General features: G+C 47.7%; 1 protein-coding gene across 1 annotated transcript; it reads right to left on the reverse strand.

The window, feature by feature from the left end:
- Positions 1-14,482: 14,482 nt before the first annotated feature.
- LOC147956838 (uncharacterized) lies at positions 14,483-18,306 on the reverse strand. The gene is made up of 3 exons (XM_087531484.1): positions 17,583-18,306; positions 14,573-14,629; positions 14,483-14,537 (listed from the first exon to the last, which is right to left on the reverse strand). The coding sequence occupies exons 1-3, from the start codon at positions 18,281-18,283 to the stop codon at positions 14,483-14,485; spliced, it is 813 nt and encodes a 270-aa protein (XP_087387610.1). The 5' UTR covers positions 18,284-18,306.
- Positions 18,307-23,267: the final 4,961 nt, after the last annotated feature.

A 23,267-nucleotide genomic window follows, 5' to 3' on the forward strand; every position in this document is an offset into this window, starting at 1 on the left:
GGTCCCTCCATTAAACAGAGCATTATGGCGCCAGCTGGTCGTCATGTTCATGTTTTTTTTTGAATTTTCACCGAGGGGGAGATTTCCCCACCTGAATTGTATTTATTTGCCTATAAGACTTTGCAGCCTGTCGCAGGATAGGTTCAAGTGAACCGGAATTACAGGGGGCACAGAGAAGAAGAGAAAAGCAAAAAAACACGCCACAACACGCATACATGGGGTACAGGGAGGGAGACACAACAAAGAGCACATAGGATGGAGGCGAACGGCATCGGCCAGCCAAGACCAAACCACGACACTGCACCGTCGACGCAATCGAAAGGATCCGCGCATCCGAGACTGCACAACGCCGTGACACCACCTGTATCACGAGGCACATTCGAAGGGACACGCGGATCCGAGACGACGCCACGGCACCTGTGTGCCACCAGCGTAGTCGAAGGGCATCGCCAAGCAGACCAAACCACGACACTGCACCATCGACGCAATCGAAAGGCTCCACACAACCGAGACTGCACAACGCCACGACACCACCTGTGTCGGGGGTACATTCGAAAGGTTGCACGAGGCCGAGACGACGCCACAACACCTATGTGCCACTGGCGTAGCTGTAGGGCACCGCCTAGCAGAGACGCACCAAGAGAGCACTCAACCACGACACACACCACCGTCGACCCCAGATTGGCCGCACCACCACCACCGACCACCAACCTCAAACCAGCCAAGCACCACCCCAACCCTCAGGCAAGCAGCATTGAGCAGCGTCTCCGAAGACAGGCGCCACCAAGGTGGTAACGACGTCGAGGACACCGCCGCTGTCCGATCCAGGAGCTGGATCTAAGGCTTTCACCCGGAGAACAAACAGAGTGAGCGAGGAAACAAGGCATCATACAACGGCACCTCCAAGGAGGGATCCGACACAACAGTGCGTCGCTGCCGCCGGTGCCGACAGAGGCCGACACAGAGCTTTCGCCCATAGCCATCATCCTCACCACCCTTCTGCTGAGCCGCGGCACTGCTGAGACCGGAACCACCACCGCACAGGGGCAACAACCTTGAGTGGCGACAGAGACCGAGCGCCTGCCAGTCGAACCACCAGACCGCCGAATCAGCAGGAGGTGGAACTGAGCAAGGCAGCGACAGGGGTTGCAAAAGATCCGTCGCAGGTCGAGAGCAGAGGAGGAAACCTTGCCGCCCCCGACCTGGATCTGGCCGGGAGGAGAGGAAGTGGCAAGCCAGCGGCCTGGCCCCGCGCCCCACGCCGCCCGTGCGGCCGCAGACGGCGCGACCACCACATCGACGCAAGGGACCGAAGCCCCCGACGCCACAGCTGCCCGCTGGCCCAGATCCAGCGCGCCGGCCAGATCCGCAGCAGAGGGAAACGCGCTCGCGTGCCACCCCCAGGCGCCGGCGAGCAGGCCTCGCGACACCTCGACGCCACCCTGCTCCCCACGCGCGCCCCGCGCCCCACGGCTTCGAGCCCGAGCTCGCCACCAAGGCGACCGCGGCCACCCGGCCACCACGTGTCTGCCGCGGGATCTCCCCGAGCCACCTTCGGAGGCAAGGGGCCGCCGCCACCGCGGCAAGGCCAGCGGCAGCGGCGGAGGAGAGGAGGCGTAGGAGAGGGGGCCGCCGGCGACTGGCGATGTTCCCCCCGAGTCGCCCGAGCGGAGCGACGCGGGGGTCAGAAAGAGCCCTGCATGGACCTCACATGTAAAATATTGAACTGTTTTCCATCATGTTCATGTTCATAGCGCCTGTGGTAGGGATATGCTCACCTCTGCCACGGCCCCTTCCAAAACCATCCCCGTTTCTTCCAGCACCACCTCTACCTCTTCCCGTATTCCGTCCATTACCACGGCCTCTCCCTCGGCCTCTACCACCGTCTGCTAGTAGGAAATCTCCCCACTCAAGCTTGGAAACATCATGTTCCCCTGTACCACACTCTTGGTACCAGTGTCCCATCAGACCACACTGCCCACAGAAAATCGGTAGCTTCTCATATTGCACTTGGTAATAGTCTGTGACTTCTTGTTTTGTGATCCCAACAAACCGAATCAGCTTCTTTGTGACATCGAGTTCCACTCTGACCCGAACAAATTCGCCTGCAAAACCTGCCGGAAGAGTAGTCTGAATCTCTACAATCTTTCCCATCTTCCTACACATCCCTCTGATTGCTGCAGGTATAAGATAATTATCAGGCAAACTTCAAGATTCTCGCCCAGACCACTATTTTGTTAAGTACCACAGATGTTGGATTCGTAAACCCATCATATTCTGCGATCAGGAGCCCATGGTCGTGGAAGAGCCATGGTCCCATGTTCATCGCCGTGTTCCAATCACCCAGATAGCCAAACTGTACCGTGAACAGGTTATCTTCAATCCTACGCCAACGTGGTTTCTTTGCCGGATTCCAAGCAGATCTTATATCAGAGTACAGAGCGGATGGACTGAACCCCTTATCTGTGTGGACTTTCGCAATCGCCAGCCACTTTGCCGCCACTTGATCCTCCTGGAATTCCTCCTCCCAGACGAAATTATCCTCTTCGTCCTCCTGCAGGTCCAAGCGCTTGAGGAGATCCTCGATCGGTGCCTTCCACGCACGTTATTGCTTCTCGATTACTAAACAAAAGAAGAAAAAAAGAGCGCTGACATGGATCAATCCCCGAACCGATTGGTTCCCACGTAACACGCTAGCCACTTCGCAACCTATCACACCTATTAGGTCGTGTTTTACTACTAGGACGCGTATACAAATTAAAGGAAAGAAGGCGGTTTTCTATTTGTTTTTCCTTTATTTTTCTTTTTTCTACTGCTTTTTCTTCATTTCTTTCTCTCTTTTATTTTTTTCTTGTCTTCATTTTATATGTTTATTCCCTAGTTTTTATTGGCTCTTCTTCTTCTTTGTTTTTTTCTGTTTCTTTCTTGGTTTTCACTAGTGTTTTCTTTTCCTTATTTTCCTCTGGTTTTGTTTGCTTCTTTTCTTGTTTTTCATTTGTTCTCTTTCATTTTTTCTCTAGGTTTCATTGTTATTCTGTACACGTTTTTGGTATATAGTAATAAAATTTTCATTTTATTCTCCATTTTTCATATTCCATTTTATTCTCCATTTATACATTGTTTCTTTGTTTTTTGATTTATTTTTTATTTTATTTCCCTTATGAAGGGCGGCCGAGAGATAGGGCTGCCCTAGGACATACTCTATCCTCCTTGAGAGTGTATTTTTCAAATGTTTCACCATTTTTTTCCATTTTTTTCTTTGTTTCAGGACTTGCTGAAGGCGAGAGATAGGGCTGCCCTAGGACATACTCTATCCTCCTTGAGAGGTCTTAACCAGCGCATTGAGCGCCACTTAAGCCAATTGGTCCGCGTTTGCGTGATGGGCCGTCCCAGCTATTCCTCGTGGGTTGATAAGTAGACCTTCGTTGGATTTCTAGGTGGACGATTGAAAGGCTCACACTTGGACTTTATGGTCGTTGACCAGTTATCCATCAACCATTGACTTTTAAAAATAATTGAAAAAATTGTAACACTGAATATAAACCAAACTTAAAAAATTTCACAAATTACAAAAAAGTGCAACATATGAAAAAAGTTCAAAAAGTATAAAAAATTCATGGATTTTGAAAATTATCTTTTTGCAGATTTTGTAAAGTTCACAAAATTTAAAAAGTTTACAGATATGGAAATGGTCATGCATTGGAAAATAAGTTGCGGATTCAAAAAAAAGTTCATAGATTTTTAAAAAATGTTATGAGGTTTTGAAAAGGTTCCTAATTTGGAAAAAGTTAATTAATTTGAAAAAAGGTTAAAAAAAAGCAAATTGCGACACCCCAACCCTAGCCCATCCAATTTCCACTATCCCTCCCCTCTGCGCCACCACCGTCCAATCCACTCGCCGTCTGTCGGTAGTCATGGCCCGATAGCGGCTCACCACATACACCATGCTCACTCGGAGCGGCAATTGGAGGCGTTAGAGGAGATCCGGGTCAAGCGCAAAGCCCAGATTACAATCGGCCTGCCACCAGAGTCGCCGGAGTCAGGACAGGAGCAGCAGCAAGCGTCGGACATGGACATGGCAAAGGAAGATCCGTAGTAGGAGGAAGAGGATGAAGGCAACACAAATCCGCTGCCTTTAGCAGCCGGCTTTGGCATGGCCGAGGCATTGGCGGACTGGGTCGTCCAAGCGGAGGAGCCGGCGGAGCAGCGGGCCATCGTCGACTCCATCCGCTACGAGACAAAGGTGGAGGCAACCGCTGCTTCCTTCGCGAGGCACGTGCGCGGAATGGCGCCCACTTCGCAAACATGGAGTCTTACTAGGAGCTGGAGTAGCGGGTGGCAGCCAAGGACAAGGAGGTCGGTCCGCCCGGGAGTGTTGACGCGGAGGTCATATACATCTCCGGCAACGGCAACGAGTAGTATAGGCTAGTTTTCGGTTATGTGTGTACTACATAGCTTTTGTGTTGTATGTTGTAATATGGACTAGAACATAAAAGCGCATGTTGCCGCACCCGTCTACAATGAAAAAAGATGATATAAATATTTGACAAATTTGAATTAACCTAGAAGTTGGATCAAATATGCTTACGCATATATTCAGTGTTCATGCAATAAGAGTAATAGTAATCGATCTAAAATTAAACACGAAATGTTTTTTGGAGTAAGGGGAAAGACGGGGAGAGGGGTGACCAATAGGGCATGAAAATAAATAAATGTTCAAATCATTTTCCATAGAGTTCTTTCTAAAAGAATATGTTGAGCATTAACACACCGAAATAGTAAGGATTTTTTTCTTCGAATTCTTTGTTGTGAATTTACGTTTTACCCAAGAGCATGTGTTAGTACGAACCTCATTTTGAATATCTAGAGAAGTAGATTTTATTTCTCCTTTTACCTAGGATATATGTACAATCCAGAAAAGCTAGGGCTGGGCGGACGCATCCCATGATGCAAATTGGAAGAGAGCAACGCAGCAACCACTCTGAGTAGACAGAAATAAGGGTGGAAGAAGAATTCGTGAACTTTATCTAAAAGTTAATTAGGAGCTTGCCATAGAAGAGTGATTCCACGATGCAAAGGTAATTCCTAATTAAAGAATAGTTGGAAGCCAGATAGATGGATTGGAGAGATTCATGCCAAGTAATGATTTAGAGATTGGTTGTCTCACCCTCTAAAGATGAATGTAAAACTGTGATTAAACGGTTCCCAATCTCAAATTAAACCAATTGCTAAAGTAGTGGGGTTAGTACGAAGCTCTCTTCAATAGTATAAATTATTATTGATTCTGATTTACGGTACCATAAACCAAATGATGGCACTGTTGTTTTCAGTAAGGCAAGAGTACAGTTCATAGCCTATTTTTTTATTGAATTCAAGGAACAGTGACATTAATTTTAGAGCATTAATTCAGAACGACTGCATTTTAACTACTTTCCCCACCTCACCCCCGCGTTGCCGTCCTCTAGCGACACAGGGAACCCTAACTCGCGTTGTTGCTGGCCTCTGCTTCCATTCCCCGTCTCACCGCCACCGGAGGTGTTGCCGGCTAATCCCGCACGGCCTAGAGGAAGGTGGCGGCGGGGTGCTCCACAGGCGCGCGTGCACGTCAGGTCCTGGCGCTGGTTGGTGGCGTGGTGACCGCAACCTCGTGGTGAGGCCACGCTTGCTCGTGTCGAGGTGGATGCGTCCTCGCGGTGAGGCGGCGACGGCTCTCCTAGGTCGTCGGGGTTGTTCGGCGTGCTGGTCCGGCCCGGTGGCGCATCAATCCGGGCACGTCCAGGCCTTGCGGTGGCGATTTAGCCCGTGTCCGTGCTGGTGCGCTAGGGCGGTAGCCCTAGGTCGTGGTGAAGCCATAGTTGTATGTACGGCCATTTGCTACAAACTGTACCGGTGGCAACTCACCATTTACAATCTTATTCATCAGTGGTGACCGGTTGACAACATTGTTGTCATTCAAAGATCCAGGCATTCCAAAGAATGCATGCCAAATCCAAGTCTCTTGATCGGCCACCGCTTCAAGGATTATAGTGGAACCCTTTTTTTTGGTCGTGGAATTGCCCATGCCATGCCTTTGGACAATTCTTCCAACTCCAATGCATGCAATCTATTGGGCCAAGCATGCCAGGAAAGCCGCGAGCTTTGTTCATCGCCAATAGCCTTGAGACATCTTCAGCATTGGGAGATCTCAAATACTCCTCGCCAAACACTTGCACAATTCCGACTGCGAAGCGCTTGACACACATGATGGCTTGGCTCTCACCCATAGCCAAGTGATCATCAACTAAATCAGCCGGGATACCGTATGCCAACATATGCAAAGCGGCTGTCACCTTCTGAAAGGTGCTATGCCCGAGCTCTCCGGCGGCATTCCTCCTTTACTGAGAAAACCGGTCATGGCTTTCTCTGCAATGCGCCTGAACAAGTCGGTGCTCATCCTAAACCAGCGACGAAAATACGACTCCGGGTATGTGGGATTCTCCACGAAATAGTGCCTCATCAATCTGTTATGGGCATCGATCCTATCTCTCCAAATTTTCTGCTGACCCATAACCGAACCACCATGCTTCGGTTTTTTATTGATATGCATAGCTAGGGTCATTGCAAGATCCTCCTCCTCTTCCATATCAAATTCTTCTTCAGAAGAATCATACGACGAACTCATCTACAATGTTCAATACTATGCTATAAAAACTACAATCAACATGCACCAAATTCATGAAGTTTGAGCAATACATACCTTGTAGGTGTTTTGTCGAACACCTTGCGGGCGCCGAGCGGCAGCGAGCGCTCGGGCGCTGTTCGTCGGAGGACGAACGCGCGCGAGGGACGGCTGGACTACAGGGGAGGCGGAGAAGCCGCCGCGGCGTGGGGATAGGCCGGGGAAGCGCCGGAACGGTCGCAGTGTGGCGCGGGCGGCGGCTGCGGCGCGGCTAGATGGGGGGTAGGAGTTGTGAGCGAGTGCGCGAGAGTCCAGCACGGGAGAGCGGACGCAGCAAATAAGCGGCGCGCGATTGAGTTTCGGCCCGCGTGCTGAACTACATATGCCGCACGCGCTGTTTTTGCGCGCCCGCTGGAGCAACTATACCGGTTGTGCGCGCTCTAAAACGGATAATTTTGCGGTACGGTGCTAGTTTGGCGCGGCTGTTGAAAATGCTTTGAGGAGGTGGGACGGTGTCCCGGATCAGGGCTTCTTGCCTGGATACGGTGGGCTGGGGTCGTCGACGCACTGTGGTGGATGCCCTGGGTCGTGTGGGCCGTGGGGTGGTAACGGCCTGGTGCGTGGTGGACCTGTTCTGGGTTCGGGTGGTGTGCTGTCGGGGCTGGCTTTCCCTAGAGTTTGGGCTCGGCTGTGCTGCACTGTTCAGTGGGTGGGCTCGTATATGGTACCCTCTCAACTCAAGTGGGATCAAACTCATCTCAGGTGTGGCGTTCAATCTGCGAAGGGCGTGATATGTTGAAGATGGGACTAATCAAGAGGATTGGAGATGGGTCTAGCACTAATATGTGGAATGATAACTGGATCCCACGGGATTATAACATGAGGCCAGTGTCCTGCACGGCTACAAACCCGCCGGAGCTTGTCTCTGAATTAATTTGTCCTGCCATGAGAACATGGAATATGCAAGTCTTGAATGCCAATTTTCTGCCCATGGACGCAGAGCTGATTCGTCAGATACCTATATCCCATGTTGCTCAACAAGATTTCTGGGCGTGGAACTATGAAAAATCTGGGTCGTTCACTGTTCGATCTGCATATAAATTATTTGTTGAAACAAAGAGGAGACGAGAGGCATGGTTGAAAGGGGAAACTGAACCCTCAGATGTCAAGCAAGAGGAGAACAATTGGAGGAAGCTATGGCGTGTCAAAGTCCCGCCAAAGCTGCGGACGTTCGCTTGGAGACTCGCTCGCTCGTCTCTTCCGACGGTACAGGAGCGGGCGCGACGTAGTATGGCGACCACGGCAACATGTGTTATTTGCCAAGCCGGGACAGACTCATGGAGGCATGCTCTGTTGGATTGCAACATGGCAAAATCAGTATGGGCACTTCGGGAGGATGACACCACTATACCTCTGATAACTGATGAAACAACTGATGCGAAACTATGGTTGTTTGGAGTCAGCAACACTCTCGGAAGTGATCAGTTCGTGCAAGTTATTGTGACCCTTTGGGCTATATGGTGGGCAAGGCGGGAGGCCATACACGAGCAGGAGTTTCAGAGCCCGTTGTCCACCCACATGTTTATACAGCGATATCTGACGGATCTGAATATTATCGCGACAAATAAACCAGCGATTGCATCTAGTGCTGGTGTGAGGGGGATTGACCGTTGGATCCCACCTCCCCTGGGAACTACCAAAATAAACACAGATGGTGCTGTGTCAAAATCCATAAATAAAGGTGCTGTCGGTGTTATATGCAGGGATGATCAGGGTGTTTTTAGAGGGGCATCAGCAGTAGTTTATGAAGGGGTAACAGACCCGGCCACACTTGAGGCAGTGGCGGCGCCAGGTTCTGGAGGGTGGGTATTCATTTTGGAGGAGGGTATTCATTTTGCACAAATCATCACTGTTTTGCAAAAAAAATCGCTTGTTTTATATAAAATTTCAATGGTTTATCAAAATCTTAGGTATTCAACCGAATACCCAAGAAGACCCCTCGCGCTGCCCCTGACTTGAGGCCTACGCATGCCGAGAAGCTCTAGTTCTCGCTGAAGATCTCATGTTAAGCAAGCTCAAGGTTGCTTCAGACTGTCTGAGAGTCATCAATGATCTTCAAGCAACTATCCAGTTTGGAAGCTACTGTATGGTTTTGAGGGAGATTCAAGACCGACGTAGCAAGTTTCAGGCTAGTGAATTTAGCCACGAACAGCGCACATGCAATAAGGAGGCTCATCGCATAGCTAGATATGCTACTAGTTTAGAATCTGGGCGACATCTTTGGTTGCTCGAGGCTCGAGCCACCTGCTGGTCTTTGTATTCCTACTATCATTATGAGTTAAATAAAGTGCGCTGTTCCTAAAAAAAAAGTATATGGTACCCTCTTTTTGAAAAAAAAAAAAACTCAGTTCATCAAATATGGCACCGCTTTCATTTCATGCTCCTTTTTTTTTCAAATAATGGTTTCTACTAATATACGGGTCTATACTAGTCAAAATACAGGTTAATCCTCCTGCCAATTTATTAAGAATGCATATTGTTCCACTCATCCTTTGCAGATTAAACATATTAAAACTAATAGTTATATCTTAATACACTACAATTTCTCTAAGAAGTTGAAGTGCGGTGCTCAGGGTGGATGGGTCACACGCCCGACTTGTCTCCCGGGGGTCTGTTACGACTAACTGGCACACGCGTGCCTGTTAAAATTTCCCTATATTTATAGTGTTTGTTATCTTAATTTATTATTAGTTCTCATGTCTTTTTTTTTCTCATTTTCCTTTGCAGGTCCGTTAGTTTATTGTAGAAACAACCAGTATATATATTCCTTCTTATCTAGTTCGGTTAGAATCACATAACATGTCTAGATGCATTCATGCGCCTGTCTCTATTCCTTAATAGTACGAAGAATCTTGTGTAGAATGCCCTGATTCAGTGGGGAAGACCGAATTTCTCACAATAATGGATAGGGGAATATCTTAGTTGGGATAGCTTTAAACACTCCGCTGGAATATATTAGTTTTAGGATGCTAATTCCTGAGCAGGAGAGCATCTATGCTTTACTTCTGTGACAAGCATCCATGAATATCTGCCGTAGTGAAGTAAACAGATGATACATCCGATGATACCTTATAAGAGCATCTCTAGCAAACCTCTTATATCGCGGACCCTTAAATCGCTTTTACAGTTCACGGAAAATCAGTTTTACGGGCTGAAGCGTGCGGCGGTCGAACAGACCCCGTATAATCAACCTGTAAAAAAATATATTCTCTGAATATAAGTCTTCCTCTTCCTCTTCCTCACGCCAATTTGAAATCAAGCGCCGACCAACGTGCGGACGAGGAAGACACGGCCAGAGCGGAGGCCGGCGGACGAACGGACGAGGGAGACGCTGGACGGCCACGACACGCAGGCGGAGGCCAGGGCGGCATCCGGGCGCGTGCGGCCGGACTCAGCTAGCTAGCTTGCTCGCATCGACAGGCGGCGTCCGGGCAGACGGGCGCGGCGGCCTGGAGGCGGCGGTGCGGTCACTGCAGGCGGCGAGCTTTGAGGCGTCGGCAGGAGCTGAAATTCTCCAACTGCTAGCGTTGACTGGTATTCGGGGCCCTGGCAAAATTGCCTCCGAAACTGAATATACACGGGTCTCGGGCATGTGTTCACAGGGCCCTGTAAAAAAATTTAAGGGTCGGACAATTTTAAGGGGTTTGCTCGGGTCGGTTTTTTCAACTGAAACTATAAAAAACGGTTATTTTACGGGTTTGACATGTTATACAGGGTCTGCTAGAGATGCTCTTAGATCCTCTCCTCTGGTCCCCATAGGTTGTCATCTAGCCACAAAAAAATAATGCCAAAGGGTCCTTTTGAAGTGGAAAGGACACTGGCAGCAAACCTGAAGTGAGTTGCTTCCAGTGACGCGCCGCATTACCTTAAGTGGTTTTATAAGCAAGTCAGCACTACTACAAAACACTCTATTGATGTAGGTTTTGGCATCCGGCTGAAGACCATCGGAGTTAATAATACATATTATTTCAGCCAGTTGGGAAACCGACTAGGATACTCCTTCATCTAAACCGTTTTCAAATATGAACGTTCCGAGATAGTGTAGTATTCTCTCCACCATTGTTTATGTAACATTTACATATTTTGAAGTTCAAGTTTGACCAATCGAATGCATCATGCATATGTCACAAACATTATACCATTCAATTCATATTAAAAATAGTTTCAACGGTATAATGTTTATAACATATAGTAAATATTTTATTAGTAAAAATGATGCTCGAAGTTCAATCACAAATAATAAGCACGCCATGTAAATAGGAAGTGAGAGAGTGGCTTAATCATTATCCACGTCGATTTCTTCAGCAGAACTAGCGAAGATAGATTCTTGGGCTGCTTGGAAGAATATGTATCCACCTAACATCCCCCTGAACCAGAAAAAAATATATAGAAATATATCATGCGTCTGTGATCATTACACCTTAAATCCTAGATGGCATAGAAATCTGTCTGTGATGTGGATTTCTACCTGTCTGTAATGTGCCTTTGTAGTAGTGTGGATGGCTAAATTAAGACGGGGATGGGAAGGTATATGCGGGTGAGCGAGAGTGCTTGTGATGTGCAACACTGCGACCTGATGCATCAAATGTTTTGCGAAGGCCAACATGTTTCATAAACATGTTGCTCAATCCGCTGCTTGTCCAAGATGTCAAGACCCGTATGAGGATGCTCTCCGCCTCATCTCTACTTGCTCCTACGCAACACAAGTTTGGTCTAGCCTGGGCCTGTCTGCCTCAGTCTCCCTCACTGCTCTTCACCAACACCCGCTGATTCAGGGCCTCAACCCGAACATCTAGCCATCGATGGCCTTGACAGTTGCTTGGAAACTATGAGACTCGAGAAACGCTCTAGTATTCAGGAACGAAGACCACTCTCTCAGAACAACACTAAGAAATATTGTAGCAGACTTCTCTTTCTGGGTTTTCCGGTTCAGAAAACATGAAGACAGTAACTATGCTAGGCAGTGGCTTCACTTCCTCTCCTCTGCAATCCTTTCTAGCTGAATTTGTAACAATACTACTGCTGTATTTCTCCAACCTCTTTTGAGTGGTAATATATTCAGGTGGGGAAGCTCTCCCCCCGGCGACCGTTCAAAAAAAAAATGTTTTTGCGAGGGTTGGCTCTGCTTTGGTAGTGAGCAAGTGCCTTCCTGCATCAGGTAATAAGGCGGGCAGGAGTGTAGTAGGGAATTTGTTCTGAAAGACGACTGCTCGTGCATTGATTCTGCCACCTGCCCGTTTGGGTTGAAGATAGGAAAGAAACTTAGAAACACTATGCCCACGAATATGTAATTTGTGATTGAGCAAATGCTAGTTTCAAGCTTGCGCAAACATATGTACACATATATGCATGGATGGAGATAAAGTAGAATATAAATGGAATGAAAAAAGGAGTTTTACGAGAGAACAGGTTAGATGCACAACCACTAACGTCACATTCACATAACCACAAACTATGTGTGTTTCCTACATATATAGGAATAGGATAATAATTAATGGATGCTCCATCAGCCCCACTTAAGTGACTGCATGTTGTGCCACTTTATAGTATACTCCTGATGTTCCCGGTTGGGCCTCAGTGAGGTGTTACGCTAGTTCTAGACTTTTAATTTGTATATCCTTTGATCTGTTTTGTTGGGGGCCTCCTCACCACATTGTATCGTCTCGCCGTGTACTTTATGATGTTGCTTTATATATAAAGTGGGACAAAATCCCGTTTCGAGATAGTATACTCCTGAATCCTGATGTTGATAGGTAGGACACTTGACCTGTCCGTGATGAGCATCATGTACACAAACTGATGGAGATATTGACTTATCTGTTATTTAGAGCAACTCCAACGGGCCGACCCAAACAGACGGCGATTTCGTCCGCTTTTTGTCCGTTTGGGTCGGCTAGACGGACACGGATGTCCGCTTCCGCATTTGGGTCGGCGCGTGCGCCCAACGGTGACCTGAACCCATTTTGATGGGGCTAAAAAAAATGAACGCATACATATTAAAAAAAGAAACCGCATTAATTAAACATTAAAGCCGGCCACGAAGGTCGGCGAGAGTTCAAGCGTCCATATTTACATTTTAAAAAATAAAAATAGCCTAAACTACGAGGCGACGCGCTGTCCTAGGCGTCGTCGTTGTCCTCGGGGTCCGTGAGGTCGATGAGTGTCGGCACCGGCCCGGCCCAGGCGAACGCCGTGTTCCAGAGCACCGTCATGCCAGGCAGTGCCGGCGGGGGGGGGGGGGGGGAGGGGTGTGTTTGTGTGTGCGGCCGCCTGTGCAGCCGCGGCCTGGCGCACCTCCTCCTCGGCCTCGCGCTGCTCCTCCTCGAGGTCGCGCTCGAGCATCTCGAGGTACTCGCCGTCGCAGCGCTCCTTGGCCACCCTGATCTTGCGCCGGTGCTCGAGGTACGCCTGCTCCTGCGCCGGCGTCGCTCTCATCTAGACCGGCGGCGCGCATACCCACTCGCGCACTACTCCCGTCTAGGAGTAGCGCTCGATGGGGGACGGCTCCCGCTCCGGCTCCGGCTTGATAGGGGACTGCGGGGACACCGGCGGCACCACGCTATCACCCGCCGCGGAGAGGGCAAGGGCCTGCGCCATTGCCGCCTCGTACCGAGCCTCCTCTTCCGCCTCCGCCATGCGCCGCTCGTCCTCCTCGCTCTCCGGTCGACCTCGCGCACGCCCCATCGCCTCGCCTCCTCGTGCTCGAAGGCGAACCACCGCGCCCAGTTGGGCAAGTCGGTTGTGTAGGCGGGGTCGTGGCGCTGCTCCGACGTCAGTAGCCCGCCGGCGCCGCACCTCCTCCGCATGAGCACGAGCCGTCCGCGGCGCCGCCGGCACTGGGATCCTATCTGGATCCAGATGCCAGTCGTGCGGCAGCGTCACGTCGGGATACGGTAGAGGCTGGTGGTGCTGCCAGTGCCACTCCGCCTGGTGCACTGGCACGTTCACGCGCTGCCTCTGCCGGCGAGGCGCCGGCGCCGGCGGAGGCGGGAGGAACTCTGAGGGGAAAGGGTGGCGGGGGACTTGCCCTTGGCCTTGCTGCCGCTGGCGCCGGAGAAGAGGCCCATCTCGCTGTGGTTGTGGTGGTTAGGGTTTGCCGGCGACGAGGGAGGAAAGATTGGCAGATGTGAACGGCGAGTTTGGATGAGGACGGCCCCGCCGCACGGTCGGCTTAAAAAAGGACGAGCGCCGTCGCTGACGCGTGGGCTCGTGGTCATAAATTAAGCTAACCGCATGGGCAGCAAGTAGTTGGACGCCCGCCATGTGAGGACGCGGCGGATAGCGAGAAGGCGCGCGAAGCGTCCGTTCGACATCCGCGCCGACGCATTTGGGGCGCAAATTTAGGCCGCAAATGCGTAGGCGCGGACGCGACGCGGACGTGATTTGGGTTTGGGTCGGCGCGTTGGACCGCCACTTTTGTCCGCGCCGATCCAAACGAACGCAGGCGGACGAAATGGATCGGCCCTTTGGAGTTGCTCTTATCTTTACGGTTATAAAAAAAAACTAGGCATGCTTGAGGTTGGTGCGCCTGGACAACCTTTTGGCACACTTGCGGCAGGAGTGACACTCTCGCTGGAGGCCGCCTCCTCGGTCCCGCTGCTGTTTGTTGCTGAAGTGGCGGAGCTAGGTTTACTTCTGGAACGGGTGTACAAAGTGCAAGACTGTACAAAATTACTAGCTATTTTTCAGTGTATATATATTTCTCTACTTACTTTATGCCTTTTTATCAGAATGCATGGGTGCACGTATGTATACACATGTACCCTAGGGCTGCTGCTTTTGTTGCAGCGGCAACAGCATCAGCTGGTGCCCCCCCCCCCCCCCCCCCCCCCCCTCTCCACCTTGTCGTACTTGTCGTCATCTTCCTCCTCCTCGTCTTCGGAGCCACTGAAGTCCTCCTCGAGGTGTCCACTGTGTGTCCGCCGTCTATGACTCGCTGTCTCTTATCGCGGTGGTAGGTCGTGCCGCCATCCCCTGGCCCTGAGCTTAAGTGTCTAGTGCGCTGACCTCTGTCCACCGTGCGCCTCATCTGACCCACCGCAAACCTTCCCAACTTTGACGTGTGATTTGATTAATCAACTGAGAAGAAATCGTGCTATCTACAAGCTTTTCTAACTCCAAGCATTTCCGTGACTTTTGCGTGGAGAAGGCCGCAGACCTAATTCAGTTTTGGTGCAACATACCAGCTGAGGCCGGAGATGGGAAGGACCAGGTCCAGCTAGTCTGAGGAGAAGGACAGAGGGCATTGGAAGGCGGACGCGGTGGTGGCTTGAGGATGGAGAGCCCCAAGCATTGATTGAAATAGAAGGAATTTTGGCCTATTTAATAAGGTAGGATGTTTATAACTTTTGTGGATTTTTTAGTCAATTTCTCTTTGTTTGTTTAGCCCATCATGTACTTTTACTGTATAGGGATACAAAAGGTGCGGTGGTTGTTATTTTTTTTTGTCAACTAAATCAAAGATCTCATGAAACATCAAGCACAACATCTCAATTCCATCATGTAATTTGTCCGGAGAGATGAACACACCAGAAACCAGCACGACTTGATACAGGATACAAGGTTTCAAAGAGAGGATTCTATGGTGGTGGTGGTGGGTGGGTGGGGGGGGGGGGGGGGGGGGGTTCCGACATATGTCCAGTTTGTGCCAATGGTATAGAAGGTACTTTTCACCCATCCTATTTGTTTTCGAAAGCCAGGGAGTTGTGGACTGCTATGTCTGTTCTTTGGAAGCTACCAGCAACAAATGAGGCTGTACATACGGGGAAAGAATGGTTACTTCATGCATTACAGCCTCTCAGTAATTTGGAACAAAGCATGCTTTTGATGACGCTTTGGAGGACTTGGTTTACTCGTAATGAGATTGTCCATGATAAATCACCACCACCTGTAGACGTCTCCATCAGGTTTCTCTACAGTTATCTGCAGTTGTTGATCGCCATAAAAGCTGAGCCATACGCTGATCCGTGTAAAGCGAAGACTCCTATGATAGGACCGATTCCTAGCACACATGAAATAACAAAACGCGAAGTACGCCCTGCCTGGTTTCCGCCGCCAGCTGGGTGGCTCAAACTGAACTCAGAACTCGGATGGTTCCTTTCCTTTGGATGGGTCTACTGGGTCTAGTATGGTTCTTCGAGATGAATCAGGCTCGATTGTTTGTTCAGCTTGCGGAGTACTTTACAGAGGCGGAACCAGAATTTCTCAAAGCCTAGGGCTAAAATTAACTGACTAATTATAATGTCAAATACTACGCACATCAATGTGCATTATAAGTATGACAATAAATCACATTCAAGACGAAATAAAAATTCATTATTATCACGAGAGGAAGATCCATAAAAGAAATAGTTTAATAAAGTGTATCATTGCAAACATGGTTTGGTATCGAATTGGTGAAGACTTGCTTAATTCAAGGCCCTCGTTTCTTCACCAGCAACAGTAGAAGGACCTGGATCTGCAAACATAAAATCAAGTATTTAAAATCAAGACACTGGACATAAACTAAATCAATTGTTCGTATAAAGTATCTAATTTCCTGACAAACAATTTAATAAAATTGACTAAATAAATAAAACTCACTAAGTTTGGCTGGTATAAAGGAATTAGGGATAACCAAATTTGATGATACAGATTACATATTACCTGTGCAACACACTAGCACAAAGTGCGGTCCTGGGTGTGTGCACTTCAAATCAAAAATAGATTGCGAAAAACAAGAGGCGGGAGGCCAAGGCACTGGACCCAGCGGCCGGTGCGGCGGGGAATCGCCAATCGCGGGTTGACAAGGGCGGCCGGTGGCGGCGCAGCGCTTGGGCGCTCTGTTCTAGCGAGGTGAGGGTTTCCCTGTTGTCGCGATCAGGCGAGGGGTGTTTTTTTTTTCTTTCTTGATTGACTTGATCGACGAGCGATCAGGCTACAGATCGAAGCGTACCGTCGATTGGTTTTCTGTTCGATTGATGGAGTTGGGCTAATGGGTTGAAGCCTTGAAGGCCTGTACGTCTATGTGAAGCCTGGGGCTGGATTTGTATGTATCTCAGATTCTGAATTTTTTTCTACTATGTGTACAAGTGCTACTTGGGCCACGCCTAGGGCTACAGCCCTAGTTGCTCCAGGCCTAGTTTCGCCCCTGACTTTACTCATGCTGGGACGTACGAGTTGGAAGCAAAACTAGGTGCATGTATGGAGGGCGTCTCGCAAGCCCTGATGAGAAGCAATTTTCCGGTGATCATTGAGTTGGATTCCCTACAAGCGGTTCATATGATACAGTCTTGAGGAGATCAAGCTACCCCTAATAGAGCTAGTATTACTCATATTAGACGCTCTCAAAATAAGAGGTCAGCAATGGTTTAGCTATTTTTGCTCGTATAGAAGGTAGAACCATGACTTGGTTGGGGTTCTGGCCCTCCTACTGGATAGAGCTGAACGATGTTGATTGTAATCCTCCTGTGTTTTGAGTAATACAAGCTTTTTACCCGCAAATAAATAAATAAAGTACGTACTTACATCTTACCTAGGTAGATCACCAGCTCGATCGAGCAAAGCAAATTTAAGCCTGGGCACACCGCACACACACATAAGTAGGATTTTATTTACTTATATGACCAAATACAATAGAGTGGATGCAGAGCATCGTCCATACATCGGGAGTACAAATTACTTGGATTTAGTTACAGACACTAGGATGATTATTTATTTAAATCACGGTTGAGGCTGCATGCATGCAGACAGCAAACATATACGGTAGTACGTACCATAATTTATATACGTATAGGTTGTGACACTCCTGCACTGCTGTTTGCCACACTTGCGGCAGGAGTGACAGTGCCGCCGGCGGCTGCTCTTGCAGCGTCATCAGAGCCACTCAAGTCTCCCCCCTGGGTGTACGCGTGGGACTCCTTGCCCCCCTTGCTGCTGGAGCGTCAGCAGCATCAACCGGCGGTGCTCCCCTTCCTCCACCTCCTCGTCATTCTCATCATCTTCATCCTCGTCGTCTTCTTCGAAGGCATCCTCGTCATCCTCATCATCTTCGTCCTCGTCCTCGTCGTCCTCATCGTCGGAGGCACTGAAATCCTCATGCTCCACGCCATACAGACAGGCTTTCTGCTGCGGCCAGGACTCTCGCTCATACCCACGAGGAACAGCCAGTGAGTTGCCCGAGCGAGCGACTGCTAGTGAGTCACTAGAGAACCCCTGTGCCCCCTGTCGGCCGTACCCACGAGGGACGGCCAATGAGTTGCCCGAGCGAGCGACCGCCCGTGAGTCACTGGAGAACCCATGCACCCCCTGTCGCTCGTACCCACGAGGGATTGCCACTGAGTTGCTCGAATGAGCGACTGCCAGTGATTCATTAGAGAACACCTTCGTCCCCCGCGGCTGCCGGGGTTGTTGCCGTAGCAGCAGCCACTGCAGCTCCTGCTCTCGCTGCCGCAGCTTTCGCTCCTGCTGCAGCCGCAGCTTACGCTCTCGCTGCAGCTTTTTCTTTCGCTTCCGCAGCTTTCGCTCCTGCTCCTTGTCCCCGAACAGGATGTAGCTGGGCAAGCCAAAGATTCCTCCGAACGTCATTGCTAATTGTCTGCTGGGTTATCTATCTATGACTTGTGTGCATTCTTTGTATGGATTGGCTTTATATATAGGCGCGAGTTAGCTGCCCTGCCATGGGTGCAAGTGGGAGCATTTGTGCTCCCATATGTTTGCTTTAGCATTTTATTCTAGTCCATCCGGGAAGGAATATGGTCCTAACCATGTAAATGATCCTATTCGTATACCATATGTGACCTATGAATGATAAAAGCAAAGATTCTATTCTTTTCTTAATTGCTAATAACCTAGGAGTAATTCTTATCCAGTTATTATACTTCAGCACCGAAACCCCAGATGTATCTTGGGCACATTTGAGCCTTGTTTTTTTTATCAAATTAACATTTTTCACACAAGGCGTAAACTTGAAAGTTTTTCAGTGAAAGATTTGTTGGGAAATGTAGCATGCAATTTCAAAAAATATCCTACATTCACGCAAGATCTATTTAGGAGATGCATAACAACGAGAGGGGGAGAGTGTGTCTACATACCCTCGTAGACCGAAAGCGGAAGCGTTAGCTTAACGCGGTTGATGTAGTCGAACGTCTTCTCGATTCAACCGATCAAGCACCCAACGTACGGCACCTCCGAATTTAGCACACGTTCAGCTCGATGACGTCCCTCGAACTCTTGATCCAGCAAAGTGTCGAGGAAGAGTTTCGTCAGCATGACGGCGTGGTGATGGTGATGGTGATGTGATCAGCGCAGGGCTTCGCCTAAGTACTACGACGCTATGACCAGAGGAGTAAACTATGGAGGGGGGCATCGCACACGGCTAAGAGAATAACTGTTGTACTTTGGGATGCCCCCTGCCCCGGTATATAAAGGAGGGGAGGAGGAGGCCGGCCACCAGGGGTGCGCCAAGGAGAGGAGAGTCCTACTAGGACTAGAGTCCTAGTAGGATTCACCCCCCCCCCCCCCCTCTTTTTTCCTTTCCTAGTCCAATTCGGACTCCCTATGGGAGGGGGCGCGGCCACCCCTTGTGGGCTGCCTCCCCTCTCCCCTATGTCCCATGTAGGCCCATTACTTTCCCCGGGGGTTTCGGTAACCCCTCGGTACTCCGATAAATACCCGAAACGTCCCAAAACCATTCCGGTGTCCAAATACTATCGTCCAATATATCAATATTTACCTCTCGACTATTTCGAGACTCCTCATCATGTCTGTGATCTCATCCGGGACTTCGAACAATCTTCGATCACCAAAACACGTAACTCATAATACAAACCGTCATCGAACGTTAAGCGTGGGGACCCTACGGGTTCGAGAACTATGTAGACATGATCGAGACACATCTCCGATCAATAACCAACAGCGGAACCTGGATGCTCATATTGGTTTCTACATATTCTACGAAGATCTTTTATCGGTCAAACCGCAATAACAACATACGTTATTCCCTTTGTCATCGGTATTACTTGCCCGAGATTCGATCGTCGGTATCCTCATACCTAGTTCAATCTCGTTACCGGCAAGTCTCTTTACTCGTTCCGTAATGTATCATCCTGTAACTAACTCATTAGTCACACTGCTTGCAAGGCTTATAGTGATGTGCATTACCGAGAGGGCCCAGAGATACCTCTGACACTCGGAGTGACAAATCCTAATCTTGATCTATGCCAACCCAACAAACACCTTCGGAGAGACCTGTAGAGCATCTTTATAATCACCCATTTACGTTGTGACATTTGATAGCACACAAGGTGTTCCTCCGGTATTCCGGAGTTGCATAATCTCATAGTCAGAGGAATATGTATAAGTCATGAAGAAAGCAATAGCAATAAAACTTAACGATCATTATGCTAAGCTAACGGATGGGTCTTGTCCATCACATCATTCTCCTAATGATGTGATCCCGTTTGACAACACATGTCTATGGTTAGGAAACTTAACCATCTTTTGATTAACGAGCTAGTCTAGTAGAGGCTTACTAGGGACACTTTGTTTTGTCTATGTATCCACACATGTATCAAGTTTCCGGTTAATACAATTCTAGCATGAATAATAAACATTTATCATGATATAAGGAAATATAAATAACAACTATGTTATTGCCTCTAGAGCATATTTCCTTCAAGATTTACAAAGTATTTACTTGTGTAAATGTTTTCAGCGGTTTCCAAATTTTTAAGTGTGGTTTTCAAGAAATTTAGATCCCAAGCTCAAATGAATTTGAGACCAAAGAATCCTCATTCACCTTAGTATGAACTACTCTCTGTTGGAAAAGGCAGTGCCTAGGAGGCGCTTAGGCACGCCTAGGCGCTAGGCAATGGCCAAACGCCTCGCCTAGGGCATAAATGGAGGTCTAGGCAGGGCAAGCAAGGAATTTCCTACCCAAGCAAGAAATCATGCCACATACTGCACTGATATGCCAAACGGGTTATATTCCAATGGCAGTAGATGGTAATTAACTTATTTATATGGCCTAAACTAATATCAACACCCATATAATAATCACAAATACACTACGAGTAAAAAAAATATTACCGCCTAGGCACTAGGCGAAGGCCAATCGCCTCGCTTACGCCTACCGCTTTTCCAACCTTGGTACTACTTATAAAAAATAGCCAAATCTCTGCCTTAAGATGCACATGCACTATTAGATAAACTTGGAGGGTGGCCTGCCCAAATGCACGAGCAACATCTTAATGTTCTACTAATTATATGATGATTCAAAATTTTAAATATTACTTCTAAAGCTAGACATTTTGGCTTCAGTAAATTAGATTATAATAAAGTAATAATCATAAGTAGTGTATTTACCTAATTGAAAATATGAAACCTACCCAAAATAATTCAATAAATTTGGACATACAATTTCGAGCAATGAAGTACTTTCATAAACGTTGTAGTTTATCATATCCTTTCGGAGGTTTTAGGTAATTACAACACTGGATGAATTGATGTGTATGGGTCTATGCAGGTTAGAGGCAAATGTTGTAATGTTGTACATATATGACTGAAGTACATATTATCAGAGGCTAGAGTAAAGCTGGATTGAAGACCATCTGATTTACAATGTATATAATAGAATGGATATACCTTTTTTCTGAAATATGCAATAACGCACATGTATGGCCATTTAAATTTTCGACATATAGAAAAGGAATACTCCCTCCTTCCTGGTTTACATGGCTCAATTTTAAAATCTCTTCAACCAAGGTAGATGATGAGTGGTGGAATTAATTTTGTACTTTGCAAAACTAGTCACCTTGAAATATGAACATGTGATGCTAAATACTCCCTCCATCCCAAAATAAGTGGAGGAAGTAGTAGAACTAAGACTTATAAAAGGGAAAAACAAATATTTTCATATGAGCCCTATAAACTGGAAAGGAGGGAGTACATATATGAATGAGATGGTTGATTAGATGAGGTCAAGGCCATTCAATCTTTGGAAAATAATATAATATTATTAATTTCCAGAATTATCGAGGTAATAATAATAATCATCAATGAATGGCATGAAGTGTAATGCTGAATAAAAACATAAATTTGAAAGGACATGCATTATTTGTTTGCATTTTGGCTTGTGTTTCCCTCCTTTCTTTTATTATATTCGTCAACATAGTTCACCCTCTCTTTCAATTAGCGATCCACTTCTGATCTCTAATCAAAACATTTCTGCTAAATCAGTGCTGACCAAATCCATCACAATAGACACATAAGCACATGGGCACAAAATATAGGAAGTATGCTTTTGTGTGAACATGCATTGTTTCCGACGCTGATGTTAATTGTTCTTCTTGTCAATAAAAACCGCAAGCTATCTTCCTATGGATTGTATAATTTTGATAAACTTATGGATAACATGGCTATTATTTTGATATGTTTTTTCTGTAATCTTGTAGGTTACTATATACCTTAAATCACAAAGAGACAAAGAAGTTTGTGTAATATGCAAAATCTATGAGGAAAAGGCTGCCTGTAATAGTTCACACATCCTAACTCAGAGGTTCCACACACAAATACCTACCAAACAAATAAAAAATTCAAAATGAACTAAAAACTAAAATATTTTTGTTATAGACCAAGAGCTCAGGAGAAGATCACATACTTATAGTCTTCAATTTTGATTTTGAAATCATGCTATACCATCGATACCAAGTTGCATCGAGACGTTGATTCACTAGTAGAAAAGGGGGCAAAGGTTCAGGCCGGGTCAGCCCATTAGTCCCGGTTCAGTCCAGAACCGGGACCAATGGGGGCATTGGACCCGGTTCGTGAGCCCAAGGGGCCGGCCGGGCCACGTGGGCCATTGGTCCCGGTTCGTCTGGACCTTTTGGTCCCGGTTGGTGGCTTGAGCTCCCCTTTAGTCCCGGTTCATGCCACCAACCGAGACCAATGAGGTGCCTATATATACCCCCTCGCGTAAGAGCAGAGCACACTGCTCTGTTTTTTCTGGCCGAGGGGGAGAGGGCTTGGTGGTGCTCTAGCTCAACTCCTATGCACACAAGGTGTTCGATGGAATGCCCGAGCCACACTACTTAAGCTTTCTCCTCTCCAAGCTTGACCTCCAAGCTCCATTTTTCTCAATATTTGTCTAGGTTTAGCGGTCCGTCACGCCCCGTCCCCGTATTCACCGCCGTCGATCACCTGCGCCGAGCTCATCGCCGGCACCACCGTGGTGAGCCTCTTGTTCTTATCTTCTTTCTGAAAGTAAAAAATATTCTTACTTGTATGTTTACATAGATACTTGTATTATTTTCTTACTTTTATTATTGCATCTTATATAGTGTGATGGTTTTGGTATCCGCCCCCGTCGGCCCTCGTCCTGTCTATGATTCGGATGTGGTATATATATTATCTTTATAACTATTGGTTCATTTATTGTTTATGAAAATTATGCCGACCAACGTGACATAGATTTTATTTATGTAGGATGTATGTTAATCGGAAATTCCAACCGACCCTATTGTCGAGAGGTTAAATTTAGTTGAAGAAGAAAACAATTTGTTGAAGGAAAAAA

This window comes from Triticum urartu, chromosome 7A, assembly GCF_056163025.1.
Source record: "Triticum urartu cultivar PI428250 chromosome 7A, HENAU_Tu73, whole genome shotgun sequence".
Lineage (NCBI taxonomy): Eukaryota > Viridiplantae > Streptophyta > Magnoliopsida > Poales > Poaceae > Triticum > Triticum urartu.